This window comes from Prionailurus bengalensis, chromosome A1 (genome assembly GCF_016509475.1).
Source record: "Prionailurus bengalensis isolate Pbe53 chromosome A1, Fcat_Pben_1.1_paternal_pri, whole genome shotgun sequence".
Classification (NCBI taxonomy): domain Eukaryota; kingdom Metazoa; phylum Chordata; class Mammalia; order Carnivora; family Felidae; genus Prionailurus; species Prionailurus bengalensis.
The window spans coordinates 110,474,053-110,493,363 of NC_057343.1; the positions used below are offsets into that span (position 1 = coordinate 110,474,053).

The 19,311-nt window shown below is 41.8% G+C and overlaps 1 protein-coding gene across 1 annotated transcript in view; it reads right to left on the bottom strand.

The window, feature by feature from the left end:
- Positions 1 to 650, bottom strand: part of ZCCHC10 (zinc finger CCHC-type containing 10) — a 28,340-nt gene extending 27,690 nt beyond the window's left edge. The window contains exon 1 of the mRNA XM_043587752.1: positions 376 to 650. Within this exon, the coding sequence (XP_043443687.1) occupies positions 376 to 635 (260 nt within the window). The 5' untranslated portion in view covers positions 636 to 650. The remainder of the gene's footprint in view (positions 1 to 375) is intronic.
- Positions 651 to 19,311: the final 18,661 nt, after the last annotated feature.

Sequence of the window (19,311 nt, forward strand, 5' to 3'; positions counted from 1 at the left end):
ATCACGCGTGGGGTGGGCGGCTGGGTGGGCAAAGGGGCACATACCACTTAGTGCCCAACTCCTGGGCATTCCCTTTGCGGAAACCAAACGCTAGGCTCCCTTCAGAACAGCACCTATCCCACCTCGCAGCCTAGGTCCCGCCCCGGGGACCTTACGCAGCCGTCTTCCACGCAATCACTAGCCCGTGGACACCAAACTTATCGCCTGGGCCGAGCCCCCGCGGAGCAGCAACAAGTGAGAGAGACGACCACCCTCCGCCTGTCCACACTGAGGATCCGATACCTGCCCGCCATCCCGGCCCCTGCTCACTCACCGGCTGACGCGTTTCTCCCCGCCCCCAGCCCGCCCCGCGGCCCTACTCGGGCCCTCACTTACGCTTGTCTCCGAGCTATGAGCCGATGCATGGGAGTCGCCATCTTAGCGCGGCTGCGGACTGCCGCGCTGGGTTTTGGGAAGCTCCTCGGAAGGGGCGGGCCCTTCGAACCCCCAGCGGCCGCCTGCGTGGGCGGAGCCAGTCCGGCCTCGCGGGCCTCTGTGGCCGCCTTTGGGGTAAGCAGTGGGTGGGTAGGTGTGTGTCTTGTTTCCTGTGTAGGTCTCTGGTTTAAGAAAGAAGGATGATGCCGGTTGTCTTGCATGAACAGGCCCTTGAAGAATGAGTACAGGTATATTGCGTGGAGAAGCCGGGAGAAACATTCTCCAATAAGGGAAATATATATTATAATATATATTATACACACACACACACATAAATATATGAATAAAAGTGTGCAGTGTTCAGAAACGAGTCTGGAGAGCAAAATAAAAGGAATGGGCTTAAAAAAAATAAAAAGTAATGACTTGAGCAACATTGGAACCATAAATTGAAAGACCGACTGTAGTGCAAATATATGTTAATTCTATCTTTACTCTCTCACAGGGATTTTATTAGGACCAAATGAAATTATGTAACTAAAGCTACTTTGTCCACCGGAAAAAGATACTAATATATTTAAATTTTTTTTTAACATTTATTTTTGAGAGAGAGAGAGACTGAGCACAAGCCAGGGAGGGGCAGAGAGAGAGGGAGACAGAATCTGAAGCAAGCTCCAAGGCTCTGAGGTGTCAGCACAGAACTAACCTAATGCCTCACTCCAACCCGCAAACGGTGTGATCATGATCTGAGCCAAAGTCCAATGGTTAACCGACTGAGCCACCCAGGCGCCGTAGAAAAAGGTACTAAATTTAATTATTTTAGCATTTAGTGTCAGATCATGGAAATTTGATTCCCTTAAATCTACATTCTTTGAAACATATAACTTTTTGAGCTGTGTATGTATGCACGTTTCTGGGTGTTCATTCATTTTTTTCAATTAATATTTATGAAGCACCTAAAATGTTTTCAAAACTGAGGATAGAGCCTTAGACAGGTAAAGTCTTTGCACACATGGAGCTTTCTACAAACAATAAGCCGAGACAATGTCCAAAGAGCATAAATACTCTAAAGAATTCAGGGTAAGGGGATAAAGAGTGATTTAGCACTGAGAGTTAGAGAAGGTGATAGATACCCTTAACCTTTGAGCACATCTTGTTCTTGACAAAGTGGAATCTTACTATCTGTTCTGTTCTTCAGCTTGCTTTGTTCAATTCTCAGTAGACTTCTGGATGTCTTTTCCCATGTCAGTACATACAGATTTAATTTATTCTTTTTCTACGTTAAGTTATTTGGATTACATGGACATTCTACAATTTATCCAACCAGTACCCTATTGATACACAATTAGATCTTTTGTCAAAAAGATGGGATGAACAGATTTTCAGGCACTCTTCTATTTCTGTAATCTGATCTTCTAGAATCACTGGGTCAAAGAGTATGTGTATTTTAAATTTTGATTGGTATTACCTATTGTCTTTTAAATAGGTTTTACCCAAACATATTTCCTCACTAGAACTGAGAATGATCAAACTTTTTTGTTGTTGTTGTTAAATGTTTATTTTTGAGAGCGTGAGTGTGAGTTGGGGGGAGAGGCAGAGAGACAGAATCTAAAACAGGCTCCAGACTCTGAGCTGTCAGCACAGAGCCTGATGCGGGGCTCAAACTAGGCAACAGCAACATCCTGACATACTCCGAAGGTGGAAGCTTAACCGACTGAGCCACCCAGGAGCCCTGAATGGTCAAACTTTTAAACTCTTTCCTACCTATCATTATTGATGAGATTAAGTACCTTTCATATGATTATTGGAGACTTATTTTTCATGAATTGTCAATCAGATTCTTTGCTTGTTTTTCATTTTCTATTTTTTCTTTTTTCTTTTCTTTTTTTTTTTTAAGTTTATTTGTTTTGAGAGAAAGAGAAACAAAGCACGCAAGCAGGGAAGGGGCAGAGAGAAAGGGAAAGAGAGAGAATCCCAAGCAGGTCCCGCACTGTCAGCGCAGAGCCCAGTTCAGGGCTAGACCCCATGAAACACGAGATCATGACCTGAGCTGAAACCAAGAGGCAACGCTTAACTGACTAAGCTACCCAGGTGCCCCTCTTTGCTTATTTTTCTATTGGATATTGATCTTTTTAATATGGATTTGTAGAAACTTTTAATATTTTACGTAAAGACACTTCATTTTATGTTTTACAAATACTTTTATTATTTTGTTTGTAGTCTTTAAACTTTGTGATCTTTTACCATGTACTGAGACATTAAATTGTTAAATAGGCATTTTTAACAATCTTTTCCTTATGGGTTCCTGGGTTTGACTAACACTTAGAATGGCCTTATATGTCCCAAAATTATTAAAATATGTTCTGTGAGTCACCTGGCTGGCTTAGTTGGTAGGGCATGTGAGTCTTGATCTCGGGGTTGTCAGAGTCCCACATTGGGGTATAGAAAATGCTTAAAAGAATAAAAAATAAAATATTTTATTGTAATTCTTTCATTATGTTTATGGTTATATCCTTATTCCTCATTTATAGTGGGGTGCCTGGGTGTCTCAGTCGGTTAAGTGTCCAACTCTTAATTTTGGTTTAGGTTATGGTCTCACTGTCATGGGATGGAGCCCTGTATGGGGCTCTGTACTGAGAGTGGAGCCTGCTTGGTATTCTCTCTCTTCCTCTCTCTCTGCTCCTCCCCCTCTCTTTCTCTGTCTCAAGTAAAAAATTTTTTTATTAAAAATAAATTTTGTTAATCTTTATTTAAAGAGACAGAGAGACAGACTGTAAGCATGGGAGGGGCAAAGAGAGGGGGAGACACAGAATCCAAAGGAGGCTCCAGGCTCTGAGCTATCAGCACAGAGCCTGACACGGGGCTTGAACCTACGACCTGTGAGATCACGCCCTGAACCAATGTCGGATGCTCAACCAACTGAGTCACCCAGGCGTTTTTATCCTCAAATAAACACTTTTTTATCCTCATTTTTAGTTTTTGAGATACCATTTACTAAATCTATCACTTCCTTATTGATTTGAAAAACTACTTCTCATATACTAAATAGGTATAAGTTTAGTTTGTTTGAGCATTCTGTTTTCTTCTCAAGATCTATCTGTGCCAGGATGTGTCATTGTTTTAATTTCCATGGTTCAGTAAGACATTTTGATATCTGATAAGGTAGTCCCTCCTAATTAATCTTTCTTTGTCCCCACTTTTCTTCATTGTTCCTAGGGATTTATTTCCCTAGAAAGGTTTTATTCTCAAATTTTCAAGTTTCCCACCAAATAAGATTCATCTGTCAGCTGATTTTAAAAGAAACTTCATTATAGCAAATGTGAAAAGACAAGAGACAGAATAAGATGTAACATAAGGAGAACTATTTTAAAAACAGTTATTTATTTGAAAGAGAGAGAGAGAGAGAGAGAGAGGGAGAATCCTGAGCAAGCTCAGCATTGTGAACATAAGCCTGATGCGAGGCTCCTTCCCACTGTGAGATCATGACCTGAGCCAAAGTCAAGAGTAGGACACTTAACTGAGTGAGTTACCCAGGTGTGCTCCAAATGGCATTATTTGTGATGATTTGGTTGCACATTGGGAAAGCCCAAGAATTAATTACAAGCCTCTTGAGATGGGGTGCCTGGGTGGCTCAGTCGGGTAAGCGTCCAACTCTTGATTTCGGCTCAGGTCATAATCTCACAGTTTGTGGGTTCCAGCCCCATCTCGGGCTCTGCACTAGCAGTACAGAGCATGCTCGGGATTCGCTCTCTCTCCCTCTCTCTGCACCTACCCTGTTAGCTCTCTCTCTCAAAATAAATGAGAATAAACTTAAGAAAAAAAGGCGTCTTGAGAGTTCAACATAGGGGTCACATACATCACACACACAAAATACAATAATAACTTGCTTTTTCAGTGGCAAGAGAAAGCCAGTGTAGTTGTTTCCCATTGAGGCTCATGGGCTTGAGGGATCCTCATCTTTGTTCAGAGAATTTAGGCTACAATTCAGATGCTGAGCTTTATAAACCTTAATGGATACCAGCTGAAGGAATTAAAAACTTGTGAAAGCTGCAAGTAATTTCTATCTGGCAAGAATGAATATTTTACTATTCTTGTGGCAGACTATTACTTTATTCTAGGAAAGCCTCCCCAAGTGTCTTCCAGTTATATAAGATGTCTCAAAGAACTGGGGGAGGGATGGATGTAAAAGGGATGTGTTGGAAGGAAAGTTGCATCTCTCTGGCCTGGGTTGCTTTGGGGCAGGATGGTTGTTCCCTGCTCTGACCCTGACCTGTCAGTGAGCACCTGTGATTGGAGAGCTGACCAGCAGAATAGGGCCTGTTTCATGGGCAAATGGTACACATTTCAGGGCCCCGTGCTTAGAAAAATCCCACATTTGGTTTAATGCTCTGCTACTGCCATCTTAAAATTCATAATAGCTTTTGAACAGGGAGCCCCGCATTTTAAATTTGCACTGGGCCCTGCACATTATGTAACTGGTCTGCACCAGAAGTTGCTCAGTGTTTTCATTTTGAGTGAAATGCAAACTAGCCCCACCAGGATCTGAAGAGGGGAGAAAACTGACCCTACCCTTCCTGGAATTTAGAATCGGTCTTTTCCTTAAAGATTGGTAGCTATTGTTTAAAAAAAAACTTTTTTTTTTTAATCCTTATATTTTACAACTAGTTATTCTAACTATTCAAGAAACCTCAGTGTTGTACAGTTGGATCCTGGGGCAAAGTCATATGCGGGCTCTCCCTTCATATGCTTTTTTGCATACCACAAAAGTAGCCATTTTGAGAGGGAGAGAGAATTTGACTAAATTGGCTAAATGAGAGAGAGATCCAGAGCTGGGAGACTATTGGTTTTGTAAAGAGGAGTGGCCATGCGAGAGGACTGGTAGGAGGGCTTCTGGGATTCGGTGGGTATGAGGCTCTGGTTCCTGGAATGAAAAAAGGATGGTTTTTCCATCCGCCTCTGGGCATGGGGGTGAGAACAGTGCCAGTAGCTCCCTGGAATCCGGTGAGAGCTGCCTTCCTCAGTTATTCCCAGTTTCCAAGATGGCTTGAAAACTAAATACAGTACTCAAAAGTTGTGTCACATTCTCTTATCTTCAGACAGAGATGCTTGGGCTCCTCACAGTCTTTGGGCCTTGATATAATACTCTGCTGTGACATGGCTTCATGGAGTGCTCATAAAGCTGTGTGATTGTGAGTCCAGGATTTGCTGGTTCCTTCTCTTGTAATTTATTAATTAATTAATTTATTTATTAAAAAATTTTTTTTGATGTTTATTTTTGAGAGAGAGAGAGACAGAGAGACAGAGAGAGAGAGAGAGAGAGACAGCGTGAGCGGGGGAGGGGCAGAGAGAGACGCAATATCGGACACAAGCTCCAGGCTCTGAGCTGTCAGCATAGAGCCCGATGCTCAGCTGAAACACTGGGACCTGAGATAATGATCTGATGCCCAATCCACTGAGTCACCCAGGCACTCCCTTTCTCTTGTAATTTAAATTTATCTGCTGTAGGGGAAAAGGAAGGTGAATGATGTGCTGAGAGGAGCAGAGAGGAGAGACAGAAGAATAACTATGCAGACTTTATTGTTTTTTCTTTGGGTTATCAGAGCTTCTCTTTAGTAAATCCCTTTTGTGATTAAGAGGCACCATTGATCTCAGGGTCATGAATTTAATCCCCATGTTGGGCGTGGAGCCTACTTAAAAAAAAAAAAAGATTGTTCAAGTTGGGTTTTTGTGTTTTTCCCCCATAGAGTTACTTGACTTTATCACCAGAGTTTGGGTTTATCCCCACTTTACATATGAAGGGACTGAGAGACCCAGGCATCTTCATTTCAAGTCTTGAAGGCAGGGTATTGGGGAAATTTTTCAGTTAGAAACAATTGTGCCTGGGTGGCTCATTTGATTAAATGCCTGACTTCAGGTGGTGATCTTGCTGTTCATGAGTTCGAGCCCTAGTTCCCTCTCTCTGCCCCTCCCTGCTCATGCTGTGTTTTTCTATCTCAAAAATAAATAAACATTAAAAAAAAAAAAAGAAATAATTATGCCCCTGTTAAATCTCATTGACTCAATACCGCCACTGTGCTAAGCTTCACATGTTTTTGTTAAGTGATTTATCCAAAGCCCCTGGCCCTGAACTTTTTCCATTACATACCTCTCCCGCCCCTCTAGCCAGTTTGGTTTATTTTGGTTTATTCCCTTATATCATTGAGGATTCAACTGTGAGAAATAAAACTTTGGCTTAATACACAAATAATTTATTGACAGTGTGTTATTAGCTAGATCATAGTATAGAAGGAGAAATTGCACCCCCAGCCTTGAAAGGGTCTTGAACCAAAAAAGTCCAGATCTTGCTAGAGGGAAACTTGTGTTCTACTTCTTTAGCTCATTGCCAGCAGATGATTGGATTCAATCCCCTACAGTGTCTGTGTGCCTCCCGTCTTAGGTCAACAGTAAAGTTCCCTGTAAGAGGTTGCCTGGCTTCTTACTGACATGTGTCCATCCTTCTAGTCAGGGGTGGGGTCCCACAATTAGCAGCCCACCAGAAGGAAGAAGATCAGAGGAACACCTTAAGGAATGAATCCTGAGCAGAAAAAAAACAAAAGCTGTACTTTTCCTGTAATAGGACCTTTCGACAAGATCTTTTCTGTAAATTGTTCACAGCTAGACAGAGTGGGAGAGGTCACAGTGTTTTGTGAAGGCCTACAGTGACCTAACATTTAGAAATGGCATATAGCAAACCAAAAGGAAATTAGCTGAAATGAAACTCATCATCTCAGCTCTCTTTCTGTCTCCCTTTTCTGGTGATGGTGATAAACTTCTGTACTCTAAATCCAGTCATTTTGATTGACAAGTCAAATATATGGTGAATGTTTTATTAAAGTTCATATGAAATTCAGAATGATGATGCTCTAATATTTCTTCTTGACGTATCCCTATTCACTGAACTTCTCTGGCTTCCCACCCCCTCCACTGCACTTTCCTGACAATGTGGGTCCTGAGACTAAAATGACTTTATTCTAGTTTGAATTTACGAGTCTTGAAACCACTCTTTTAAAAAAATATATATATTTATTTATTTTGAGAGAGAGAGTGAGCTGGAGAGAGGTCCAGAGAGAGAGGGAGAGAGGAAATCCCAAGCAGGCTTCACGCTCAACGTGGATGTGGAGCCCGATGTGGGGCTTGTCAGTGCAGAGCCCAGTGTGAGGCTCGAACCCAGGAACTGTAAGATCATGACCTGATCTGAAATCAAGAGTCAGATGCTTAAATGACTGAGCCACCCCGACACCACCACTCCTTTTTAAACACAAGTAATCCATTGTCATTATGGAAAAACTTGGACAGAGAGATTAAGAAAAAATAATGTGTATTACCTTCCACTATATACAGAAAGAGATGTTTGCAGTTTTCTTTTGGGAAATATAGCTATTTCCTATATCCATAACTGACCCTTAACTAATTGTAACACATTTTATTATTTAAAAAAATTTTTTTTTAATGTTTATTTCTGAGACAGAGAGACAGAGCATGAGTGGGGGAGGGGCAGAGAGAGAGGGACACAGAATCCGAAGCAGGCTCCAGGCTCCGGGCCGTCAGCACAGAGCCCGACGAGGGGCTTGAACTCACAGACTGCGAGATCATGACCTGAGCCGAAGTCGGAAGCTCAACCGACTGAGCCACCCAGGCGCCCCTGTAACACATTTTAAATTGTCACAGACAATATATGTTTGGGGAATTTCAATTTTTTTTTAATGTTTATTTATTTTTGAGAGAGAGAGGCAGAGCATGAGCAGGGGAGGGGCAGAAAGAGGAGGATAGAGGATGTGAAGTGGGCTCCGACCTATTAGCAGCAAGACCATTGTGAGGTGGAACTCAGGAACTTGAAGATCATGACCTGAGCTGAAGTCAGATGCTTAACCAACCCACTGAGCCACCCAGGCATTAGCATCTCCAAAAAGTGTCACTTTCCCTGAAGAATGTATTTACTTTTTGAAAAGTTGAGTTTCACATTAGACCTACTTTCTCTATTCAGTGTAGACAAAATTATTTTTTTTAATTAAAAAGTATTGATTTATTTTTCGGGGGAGAGACAAAGAGAGCGTGGAGGGGCAGAGAGAGAGGGGGACAGAGGATCCCAAGTGGGCTCTGTGCTGACAGCAGAGAGAAAGCCCCATGTGGGGCTCAAACTCACCAACTGTGAGATTATGGCCTGAGTTGAAGTCAGATGCTTAACCGACTGAGCCACCCAGGTGCCCCTAGACAAAATTATTTCTTAAGTTTTTTACCTTTACAAAGCTTACTTTTGGTGAATGCAAAACAGATAGGAAAACACAGAATTTACCTACAGGTCCTTAGGCATATATGGATTGAACATTTGAAAAATTTATTAATGTATTTGAATGTATATCTTAAGTTTTAAAAAATGTGAAGCAAGTAATATTTTATTGTATTAAATGCTCTTCTGTGTGATAGATAAAACTTCTGAAATAAGCTTTATTTTTTCAAGTTACCAGTGTTAGTAAAAAAACTCACTCTCAAAAATACTTGAAAATAAATGCCTCTAATTCACTTTTCACTCCAATGCTAATCAGAAAAATATCAAATCAAGATTCATTTTATGTGGCATGTCAAGCAGAAAGAAAATAGTAATTATACTTTGTGCTATGAATAAGAATTGTAAGATAGCTTTTCTCCTCAAAAAGCAAATACAACCTAAAAGTCCTTTTTTAATATTGAGAAGCGTTTTGTATAATGTCAGTTTAGATTGAGTGCAGAGTCTGGAGTTGTCAGCAGACCCTTGTACTTGCTGTCAGTAAATTTGCTATAAAGACTTTCTTTTTGCACTATCTAGTTTTTATCAGCCTTTTGAGACTTTGGTAAATTGTGAATGATCTTTGGAGATTAAGATTTGCTTCAAATTTCCAAGTATTACCATTTGTAAGTCTTGCCCATTTTAGGTAAGATATCTTTCTGTTCATTGTTAAACCAGGATGATTTTTGTGATAAAACATTCATGCTCTATCTCTGCATTTAAAATATACTAACTGGGGCGCCTGGATGGCTCAGTTGGTTGAGCGTCCAGCTTCAGCTCAGGTGATGATCTTAGCGGTCGTGAGTTGGAGCCCTGCGTCGGCTCTGTGCTGACAGCTCAGAGCCTGGAGCCTGCTTCAGCTTCTGTGTCCCCCTCTCTCTCTGCCCCACCCCTGCTTGTGCTCTGTCTCTCTCTGTCTTTCAAAAATGAATAAACATAGGGGCGCCTGGGTGGCTCAGTCGGTTAAGCGCCCGACTTCGGCTCAGGTCATGATCTCACACTCCGTGAGTTCAAGCCCCGCGTCGGGCTCTGTGCTGACAGCTCAGAGCCTGGAGCCTGTTTCAGATTCTGTGTCTCCCTCTTTCTCTGACCCTCCCCTCTTTATGCTCTCTGTCTCTCTCTCTCTGTCTCTCTCTCTCTCTGTCTCAAAAATAAATAAATGTTAAAATTTAAAAAAAAGAAAAAAAATGAATAAACATAAAAAAAATTTTTAAAAAGTACTAACCTGTTTCTTTTCCATTCCTTCAGTGAAGTTTCATGAAGCCATTTAAAAATGGATGTCAGGTGCACCTGGGTGGCTCAGTTGGTTAAGCAGCCAACTCTTGATTTGGGCTCAGGTTATGATCTCCTGGTTTGTGAGTTCAAGCCCCACATAGGGCTATGCACTAAGAGTTGGAACATGCTTGGGATTCTCTCTCCCTGTCTTTCCTCTTCCTCCACTCACTCTCTCTCTCTCTCTCAAAAGAAATGAATAAACTTAAAAAAATAATAATAAAAATAAAGAATAAAAATGGATATCAGGGGTACCTGGGTGGCTCAGTCAGTTAAGCACCCAACTGTTGATTGCGGCTCAGGTCATGATCTCTCGGTAATGAGGTTGTGAGATTGAGCCTCTAGTTGGGCTCTGCACTGAGTTTGGAGGCTGTTTGAGATTCTTTCTCTCCCTGTCCTTCTGCCCCTCCACATGCATGCTTGCTGTCTCTCTCTCTCTCAATCAATCAATCAATAAATAAAATTAAAATAGATGTCAAGCAAGACTTTTTTTTAGTGGAGAGGTATGATTGACATATAACATTTCTTTTAGGTATACAGCGTAATGATTCCATATTTATATATACAGAACGTCTCTGACTTACTGTGGTTTGACTTACAATTTTTCAGATTAATGATGGTGTGCAAGAGGTATGCATTCCATAGAAACTGTATTTCAGATTTTGAATTTTGATCTTTTCCCACTTTAGCAATGTACATTATGATATTCTGTCTTAATATGCTTCGGATTCTTTGTCTCCCTCTCTCTGCCCCTCCCCCACTCGTGCTCTGTCTCTCTCTCTCTCTCTCTCTCTGAAAAATAAACATTAAAAAAGTAAAAAAAAAAAAAATAGCTTTATATTAGATGATCTTGTCCAACTCTAGGATAATGTAAGTGTTCTGAACACATTTAAGGTCTGCAAGGCCCAGGTATGATGTTCTGTAGGTTAGGTGTATTCAGTAAATGTTTGACTTACAATATTGTTAACTTACAATGGGTTTATTGGGATGTAGTCTTATGGACTTAACGCTATGATGAGTTGAGGAAGATAGGTATTGCAAAAAGACCACAGTAAGTCTAGTTAACATTCATGTGAAGGGCTTTTTATCACTGATAAATCTTCAAATGAATTTTAATCTCCAGTATTCTTATATGAATATACTTACTGCACTTGCAAGGTGAATTTTGAATGTGGTGGATTTATCAGTCAGGGCTATTCAGGTTGGAAGGGACAGAAACAAGAATAAAAAAAAAGAACATTGTAAAAAAGAGGACTTAAGGAATAAATACTGGTAGATGCCAAAGCAGGGAAGCTCTAGGCAGCTAGGCCTTGAACCAGGGATGGGATGCCTTTTATGAGACAAGCTAGTGTCTACCTTTTTCGTTTGTTTGTTTTATTTATTTTGAAGAGAGAGACACAGAGTGAGTGGGGGAGGGGCAGAGTGAGAGGGAGACACAGAATCTGAAGCAGGCTCCAGGCTCTGAGCTGTCAGCACGGAGCCTGATGTGAGGCTCGAACCCACAAACCACGAGATCATGTCCTGAGCCAAAGTCAGATGCTTGACCAGTGAGCCACCCAGGTGCCCCAAGCTAGTGTCTGCTTTCATCTGAGTAATAGCCTCATTCCCTCAGACCCCTCTCTATGGGTGGGAATGTGGCCACTGGAACTGTGGGAACTTCCTTACAATTCCACAGGCTGTCAAAGACAAATACTGAACAATAAGAAAACTGGATTTATTTAGGCTATTACAATAGGGAGAGCATCCCAGGTCTGAAAATCAGTGCCTCAGCAGGGTAGTTTTGTCTGGAGACTTTTCTAGGGAGGAGTAGGCAACTTCCCAGTGGGGTGATTTTATAGTTGGAATTGTTTTTGTAATCAAGGGGTCTCAGGGAGCTCAACAGGAAATGTTTGTGTCTAGTTAGTTTCAGGGGAACAGACAATTCACATGATCGTTTATGAGACAATGTGAATAGGAATTTGGAGAGTTTTAGTCTGGCCTTATCATAGGTAAACAGGGGGACCACCTGGGGGGCTTATCTAAGTCACATGAGGAAGAGTGGTTCTTTGCCATAAGTTGGAACATGAATCAGGGGAATTTCTTAACCGTTTCTATTTTCTAGGAACACAGGGCTTAGGTAAAGTTCAACATTATCAAGATGGAGAAGAGAGAAACAAAGTTCCCCACCAAGTCTCACACTCATCTGCCTCTCTCTGGTTCAATCTTTGTGGCCCCGTGGGAGGAAGTGCTGTGAATGATTCATCTTGGGTTAGGCCCACCCCTGTTGTCAGAGTGGTAAAGAGAAGGGGTACTGGGCAGAGCAAAAAAATGGCTCCACAGTGGGCAAACGGTGACAGTTTAACTCCAGTGGAACTAAATTTGAGAATTTTTCCTCAAAGCCAAAGAAAACACAACCTTTGTTCAAAATTAAATAGTGGCGCTATAGTAATAGTATTGGTAAATTACCATGAATCCTTTTTCTAGAACTGGAAACAGTTTGTGGCGTCTCAAATGATATCCTATGTTTCCATCCTCAGAAAAATCACCCTTCCCTCTTTTCAATCGATGCTTTAAAACTGAAACCACAAATAGTAAGGAGCCTTTAGTAAGATTTCAAGTTACTCATTCTGTGTTTCCTTTTAAAGATTTTATTTTTAAGTAAATTCTGCACCCAATTTGGGGCTCGGACCCACAACCCTGAGATCAGCAGTACCGGCATGGTCCACTGACTGAACCAGCCAGGCGCCTCTACTTACTATTTTCGTTTTTTGTCAATTTTTTTCAAGGTACTTGCCGTTTTCCTATTCTACTTCAAGGCCAAATTGGGCTTAATGTGATTTAGGAATCACAGAATGCTCTGTTTCTACTATTGAGGAGCTGTAAGGCCTCAATGGTTATGAATGAGCGTAGGGAGAAAACAGCTCACTCTAACAAGGTCCCAGGGAAATTTGACTCCTTGGACCAGCTGTTGCCCAAAGAAGCAAATAGGGACCGGAAATCTTAGAGTCTAAACTACACAAAAGGGTTTTAAAATGCCTCACCTTTCCATTTGACCAGACCAATTGCAGATAGGGAAACCTAGCAGAGAAAAACCCCCTCGTGTGAAGGATCATAATCCCAGCATGTAGTTAGTTGGATTTAATTTAGTCACAAGTGATTTAATCATGCTGCTGTTAGTGAAATCTTCATGGTTTCATTTATTTACTTACTTGCCAGTAAAACTATAACCTTCAGTGCCCTCAGATTGTTTAGTAAACTTGGCTCCAGTATCCTGGCTCTGGGGTAACTCACAGATTACCCTCTGTATTTAACGGTTTGATTCCTCTTAGGCGTCTCTGTCTCTGTTCCTACCCCAGGTCATATTTGGATGTGTGAAGCTGCATTCCCGTTGCAGGTGCCCACCAGAAATCCCATCACACCAAGCATCTTGTGATTTATGGTTGATTTATGGGCTTCAATGGAAGGTGACCCCACTCTCTCTCTCTCTCTGGCAATCACTGACCTCCCTGACTTCATCTCAGATCAAGACCCCTCTGCCCCTTCCAAAACCCACAGTTCTTACACATCACCTTGTGAAACTCCAGAAACTGATGAATAGTAAATGCCCATTCCCCTCTCCACCAATGTAATGTTGGTTTCAAAGCCTACTCAAGCCTGTCTGGATTCCTCAGCTCTCTAGTATTCTGGGGCACAACATTTTCTTACGCTACATCGACACTGTGAGACATCTTTTGGGGTGTCTTTCTACCTCATGGTGATGGTCCTCTGAGACTAGGTGTTAGTGACCCTGTATTCTCAGTTATACTTGACTGAACTAGCTGGACTGATCCAGGCTGAAGCAATTAGGATCTCTCACCTGGAAATTTTATATTAGAACTGAAGGTCTATGGGGCACCTGGCTGGCTCAGTCGGTGGAGCGTGCCACTCTTGATTTCAGGGTTGTGAGTTCAAGCCCCAGTTTGGGTGTGGAGATTACTTAAAAATAAAATCTTGGAGGGGTGCCTGGGTGGGTCAGTAAGTTAAGTGTCCAACTCTTGATTTTGGCTCAGGTCATGATCTCATGGTTCCTGAGTTCAAGCCCCTAGTCAGGCTCTGTGCTGTCAGCTTGGGATTCTCCCTCTCCCTCTCTCTGCCCTTCCCATGCTCGCTCTCTCTCTCTCTCTCTCTCTCTCTGAAAATAAATGAACTTAAAAAAATAAAATCTTTAAAAAAAAAAAAGAATAGGCGCCTGGGTGGCTCAGTGAGTTAAGCATCTGACTTCAGCTCAGGTCATGATCTCATGGTTTGTGAGTTCAAGCCCTTCATTGGGCTCTCTGCTGTCAGCACAGAGCCTGCTTCAGATCCTATGTCGTCCTCTCTCTCTACCCCTCCCCCACTTGCTTTCTCTCAAAATAAATAAATAAACTTAAAACAAAAATAAAAAGAACTGGGGCACTGGGGTGGTTCAGTCGGTTACGCGTTCATCTTCAGCTTAGGTTATGATCTCACAGATCGTGGGTTTGAGCCCTGCGTCGGGCTCTGTGCTGACAGCTAATAGCCTGGAGCCTGCTTTGGATTCTGTATTTTCCTCTTTCTCTGCCCCTCCTTTGCTCACAGTCTGTCTCTCAAATAAGTAAATTAAATAAATAAATAAACATTGAAAAAAAAAAAAAAGAATTGAAGGTCTACAGTTTTCATCCTTGTGTAGGGCTGAGCTTGAAATATGTAAGTTGCAAGTTGAGGGCACCCAGTACATGCTCTGCAGAGGAAGAAGTATATCAAGATACGTTTAGCTGAAAGTCATAGAAATCTCTTCTCAAAAGCTTTCATACTTGCCTGAGTATGTAGTGCTCTTTGTTCACTGTCACTGCTTCTCTAGCGTATGCTGATAAGTGTCTGTGTTAATGCCCAGTGGGTGGCAGGTGTCCAGTATGGGTGTCCTCAGAGGCACCTCCTACTCCAAAGTTCCCCAGTGAGAGAGATCCTAGCTCCAGCCTGACCATTCCTTCTCAACTGTTGCCTCTTGCTTCACGGGTCCCCTCTTGTAGCTAGCCGTCTTCTTGGGTGGGGTCTAATGAGATAGGTCAGGTTCAGCCACCTATTCCATTGTGCAGTAGATCCGGGGAAAATATACATTCCCTTATCGTGACACACTGCTTTACTCTCCTGGTACCTTCTGGTAGCTAGCTCTCCCCAATTTTCTTCTCTTTTGTTCTATTTGTCCCTCCCTTGTTCACAGAAGGAAATTGGCTAGTGCACTGTGTTGGCAGATGGCCAACAGAGGCGTAGAATGGAGATTTCCCTTCTTCACATGCACTTCTCTGTCTCACTTGTCTTTTTCTGAGACAGCACATTCCACTTCTCTCCTACTGGCAGGAAATCTCTTCTCACCTTGAAGTGATTCTGTACTCTCCACAAAGCAAATTCCTCATCTCCCTTTCACTCCTCCCCACTTCTCCTACAGAGACTGGAGGGTTGGGGTGGTTGGAATGGGAAGCAGGCTGGCTGTTTCTGCCTACTCTCTTGGGGGAATTGACTGGCTCCATCTTGGCTGGCAATTTTCTTAAGGGTGTGGATTAGTGAGCACTTTGGTTTTCGTCTGTGGGCCCTAATCACCATTTCTGGGACAAGTGAGAAAAATCTCATGCAATATCCTGTTAGAATAACTATCATAACAACAATCCCTAACATTTCTTTTTTATTTCTTAAAGCTTTTTGTTAAAGTTAGTGTTCTTTTTAATTTTTTTAATGCTTTATTTTTGAGAGAGAGAGACAGTGCACAAGTAGGGGGAGAGTCAGAAAGAGAGAGGGAGACACAGAATCCCAAGCAGGCTCCAGGCTCTGAGCTGTGAGCATAGAGCCCCACATGGGGCTCAAACCCACACACTGTGAGATCATGACCTGAGCCAAAGTTGGATGCTTAACCAGCTGAGCCACCCAGGAACCCCCCCCCCACATTTTTTTTTAAAGGAGGTTCCACACCCACTGTGGAGCCCAACATGGGACTTGAACTCACAACCCTGCTGACATCAAGACCCTGAGATGAAGACTCGATGTTTAACTTACATGCTCTTTGTTCATTGTCTCTGCTTCTCTAGCATATGTTGATAAGTGTCTGTGTTAATGCCCAGTGGGTGGCAGGTGTCCAGTATGGGTGTCCTCAGAGGCACCTCCTACTCCAAAGTTCCCCAGTGAGAGAGATCCTAGCTCCAGCTAGGTGGCTAGGGCCACCCAGGTGCCCCTTAAAGATTTTACTTTTAAGTAATCTCTACACCCAACGTGCGGCTCAAACTTACAACTCTGAGATCAAGAGCTGCATGCTATAGGGACTGAGCAAGCCAGGAACCCCTCTAACATTTCTTGATAAATTGCTATGTGTCAGGTAATGCACATTTTATTTATTTATTTATTTATTTATTTATTTATTTATTTATTTATTTATTTTTAAACTTTATTTATTTTGAGAGAGAGTGAGTGAGCGCATGCTCCAAGTGGGAGAGGGGCAGAGAGAGGGAGAGAGAGAGAATCCTAAGTAGGCTCCACCTTGGCAGTGTATAGCCTGATGCAGGGCTTGAACCCATGAAGCTGTGAGATCATGACCTGAGTCGAAATCAAGAATTGGACCCTTGGGGCGCCTGGGTGGCTCAGTCAGTTCAGCATCTCTCTCTTGGTTTCAGATCAGGTAATGATCTCATGGTTCGTGAGTTTGAACCCTGTGTCAGGCTCTGTGCTGACAGTGTAAAGCCTGCTTGGGATCCTGTCTTCCTCTCTCTCTGCCCCTCCTCCACTCACTCTCTCTACCTCTCCCTCTTTCAAAATAAATAAATTTTTAAAAAGCATTAAAAAAAAAAAGGGTCGAACTCTTAACCAACTGAGCCACTCAGGTGCCCCGAGCAATGCTCATTTTATATTAACTGTCTTGTTTAATCATCACATCAACCCTATGAGGTAGGGCCTATTATTTCCCCCATTTATCAGGGGAGGAAACTGAGGCTTAGAGACTGTTAAGCTACTTGCCTAAATGTACTCAGGCGATTATGGTGTAAGTGGTACTCAAGCCAAGGTGGTAGGGCTGCAGAATCTAAAACAGTCTATTGTACTCCTTCTCTTTCCCTCTACTTTACAAACGTTTATTTATTTTTGAGAGAGAGAGCATGCCAGAGAGGGGCAGAGGGAGAGGGAGAGAGGATCTGAAGGGAGCTCTGCACTGACAGCACGGAATCTGCTTGGGATTCTCTCTCTCCTTCTCTCTCTGACCCTCCCTTGTTCATACACGCACATTCTTTCAAAATAAATAAATAAACATTAAAAAAAAAATTATGGATTTGCTTCTCTTCACAGCCCTTGGTAGTCCCTATTTTACTTTTGTGAATTTGCTTCTTTTAGGTACCCTATGTATGTGGAATCATACAATATTTGTTCTTTTGTGTCTGGGTCATTTCCCTTAGCATAAAGCTTTCAAGGTTTATTCATAATGTAGTGTGTCTCAGCATTTCATCCCTGGTTTATGGCTGAATAATATTCCATTATATGTATAGCCTATATTTTGTTTATCTATTCACCTGTTGATGGACACTTGGCTTGTTGCCACATTTTGCTATTGTAAATAATACTGCTATAAAGATTGCTCTACAAATATCTGGTTGATATCCTTGCTTTTAATTCCTTTATGTGTATAAGTAGGAATAGAATTGCTTGATCATTTGGCAGTTTTATGTTTAGCTTTTTCTGGACAAAGTATAGTTTTTGAAAATTTAAAAATGTGTCAATGATATATAGCTCATAAATGAGGGGACCAGTAGGATCGGAAAGCTGATTCATTGAAGAACTCACGAGACTGAAGTGAAGGCAAAAATACTGAGGTCACATTGCTAAATTAAATACAAAACTTGTCATTATTCTACAGGGAAATAAAAGCATTATCTTTGGAGATATCTTTTCCACTAAACAGAAATCATTTGCCTACCCCCCCCCCCCAAACACCATTTGCACTTTATCAATCTCCTTTTAAGTTAATGTCTCATTTTACAGTCTGGGCCCTAATCAACAAAAAATGGCAAGTCAAACAAAGTTACATTTTCTCTAGAGAATCATAGATCCCTTAGGTAGGCTCGGTAAACATTGTTTTAAAATGTTACTGAAAGTGCAAGCAGTAATCTTTTGGCCTTATCTCTAAATCTGGGTAACCTTTCTTAATTTTATATTTATTCACTTTACTTTTGTTTATGGTCTTTTTTGCATTGTGTTTTCTATCTTTGCTTTCACTGTTTTTGTCTTTTGGTGTTCTGCTTACAAAAGTTCACTATATGCGCCTGTGTTTGCGTAAGTGTATATGTTATATAATCACCTTTATTTTCTGGTAAATACATGTTTTTATTTTGAAATTTAACTTATAAACCTTTAAATATTTGACTTATCAGGAATTTGTTCTTATATGTGGTTTGAGGTAGGGATCTAAAATTTTGGGGGCACATGGGTGGCTCAGTCAATTGAGCATCTGACTTTGGCTCAGATCATGATCCCACGGTTTGTGGGTTCGGGTCCCGTGACCAGCTCTGTGCTGACAGTTCGGAGCCTGGAGCCTGCTTCGTATTCTATGTCTCCCTCCTCTCTCTGCCCCTTCCCAGCTCACATTCTGTCTCTGTCTCTGTCTCTCAAAAATAAACACTTAAAAAAATAAAATAAAATAAAAATTTGTCCCAAACGGTTAGCTAATGTCTGCAAATCACCTTCCTCACAACTAGTTTGAAATACCATGTGTCTTGTGCTAAATTTTCATACATGGGTTTGTTTCTGGACTTTTATTTCGGTTTATCTTTGTCTTTTCTGGTACAAATATCAGAGTTTTTACTGCTTCATTATATTGTGTTCCCTCTTGCTGTAAAGGTTGCTCTACAAATATCTGTTTGAGTCCTTGCTTTTAATTCCAGTTCTGACAAGATGGATTTGCTACCCAGCAATCACACCTTTAGTGAAGAGAGCTACTCTTCACAGATGAGGGGCATGTGGCTACCCCTGCTTCTCACATAGCAGCCACTTTGAAATGTTGCAGTGAAAATGTGTTGCATGCTTTAGAAAATTCCATTGAAAATTCTAGGGCAAGACTCTCACCTAAGCAGTCAGAGTAAATGTGGAATGTTGTGTGTGTGTGTGTGTGTGTGTGTGTGTCCATGTACACATGTGTTTCTGTACACAGGTGCATGTGCATGGGCTCACTTGCCTGCCAAGATGGAGGGTGGGGGTGGTGAAGACATTCATGAACTTCCCCTCATTTGCGTGGTTATACTTCATGTTCATTTATGTAGGGATGCCAGATTGTCACTGTGTTCCCTTGACTTTGGAAGGGCATTTCACTTTTAGAGAAGAAG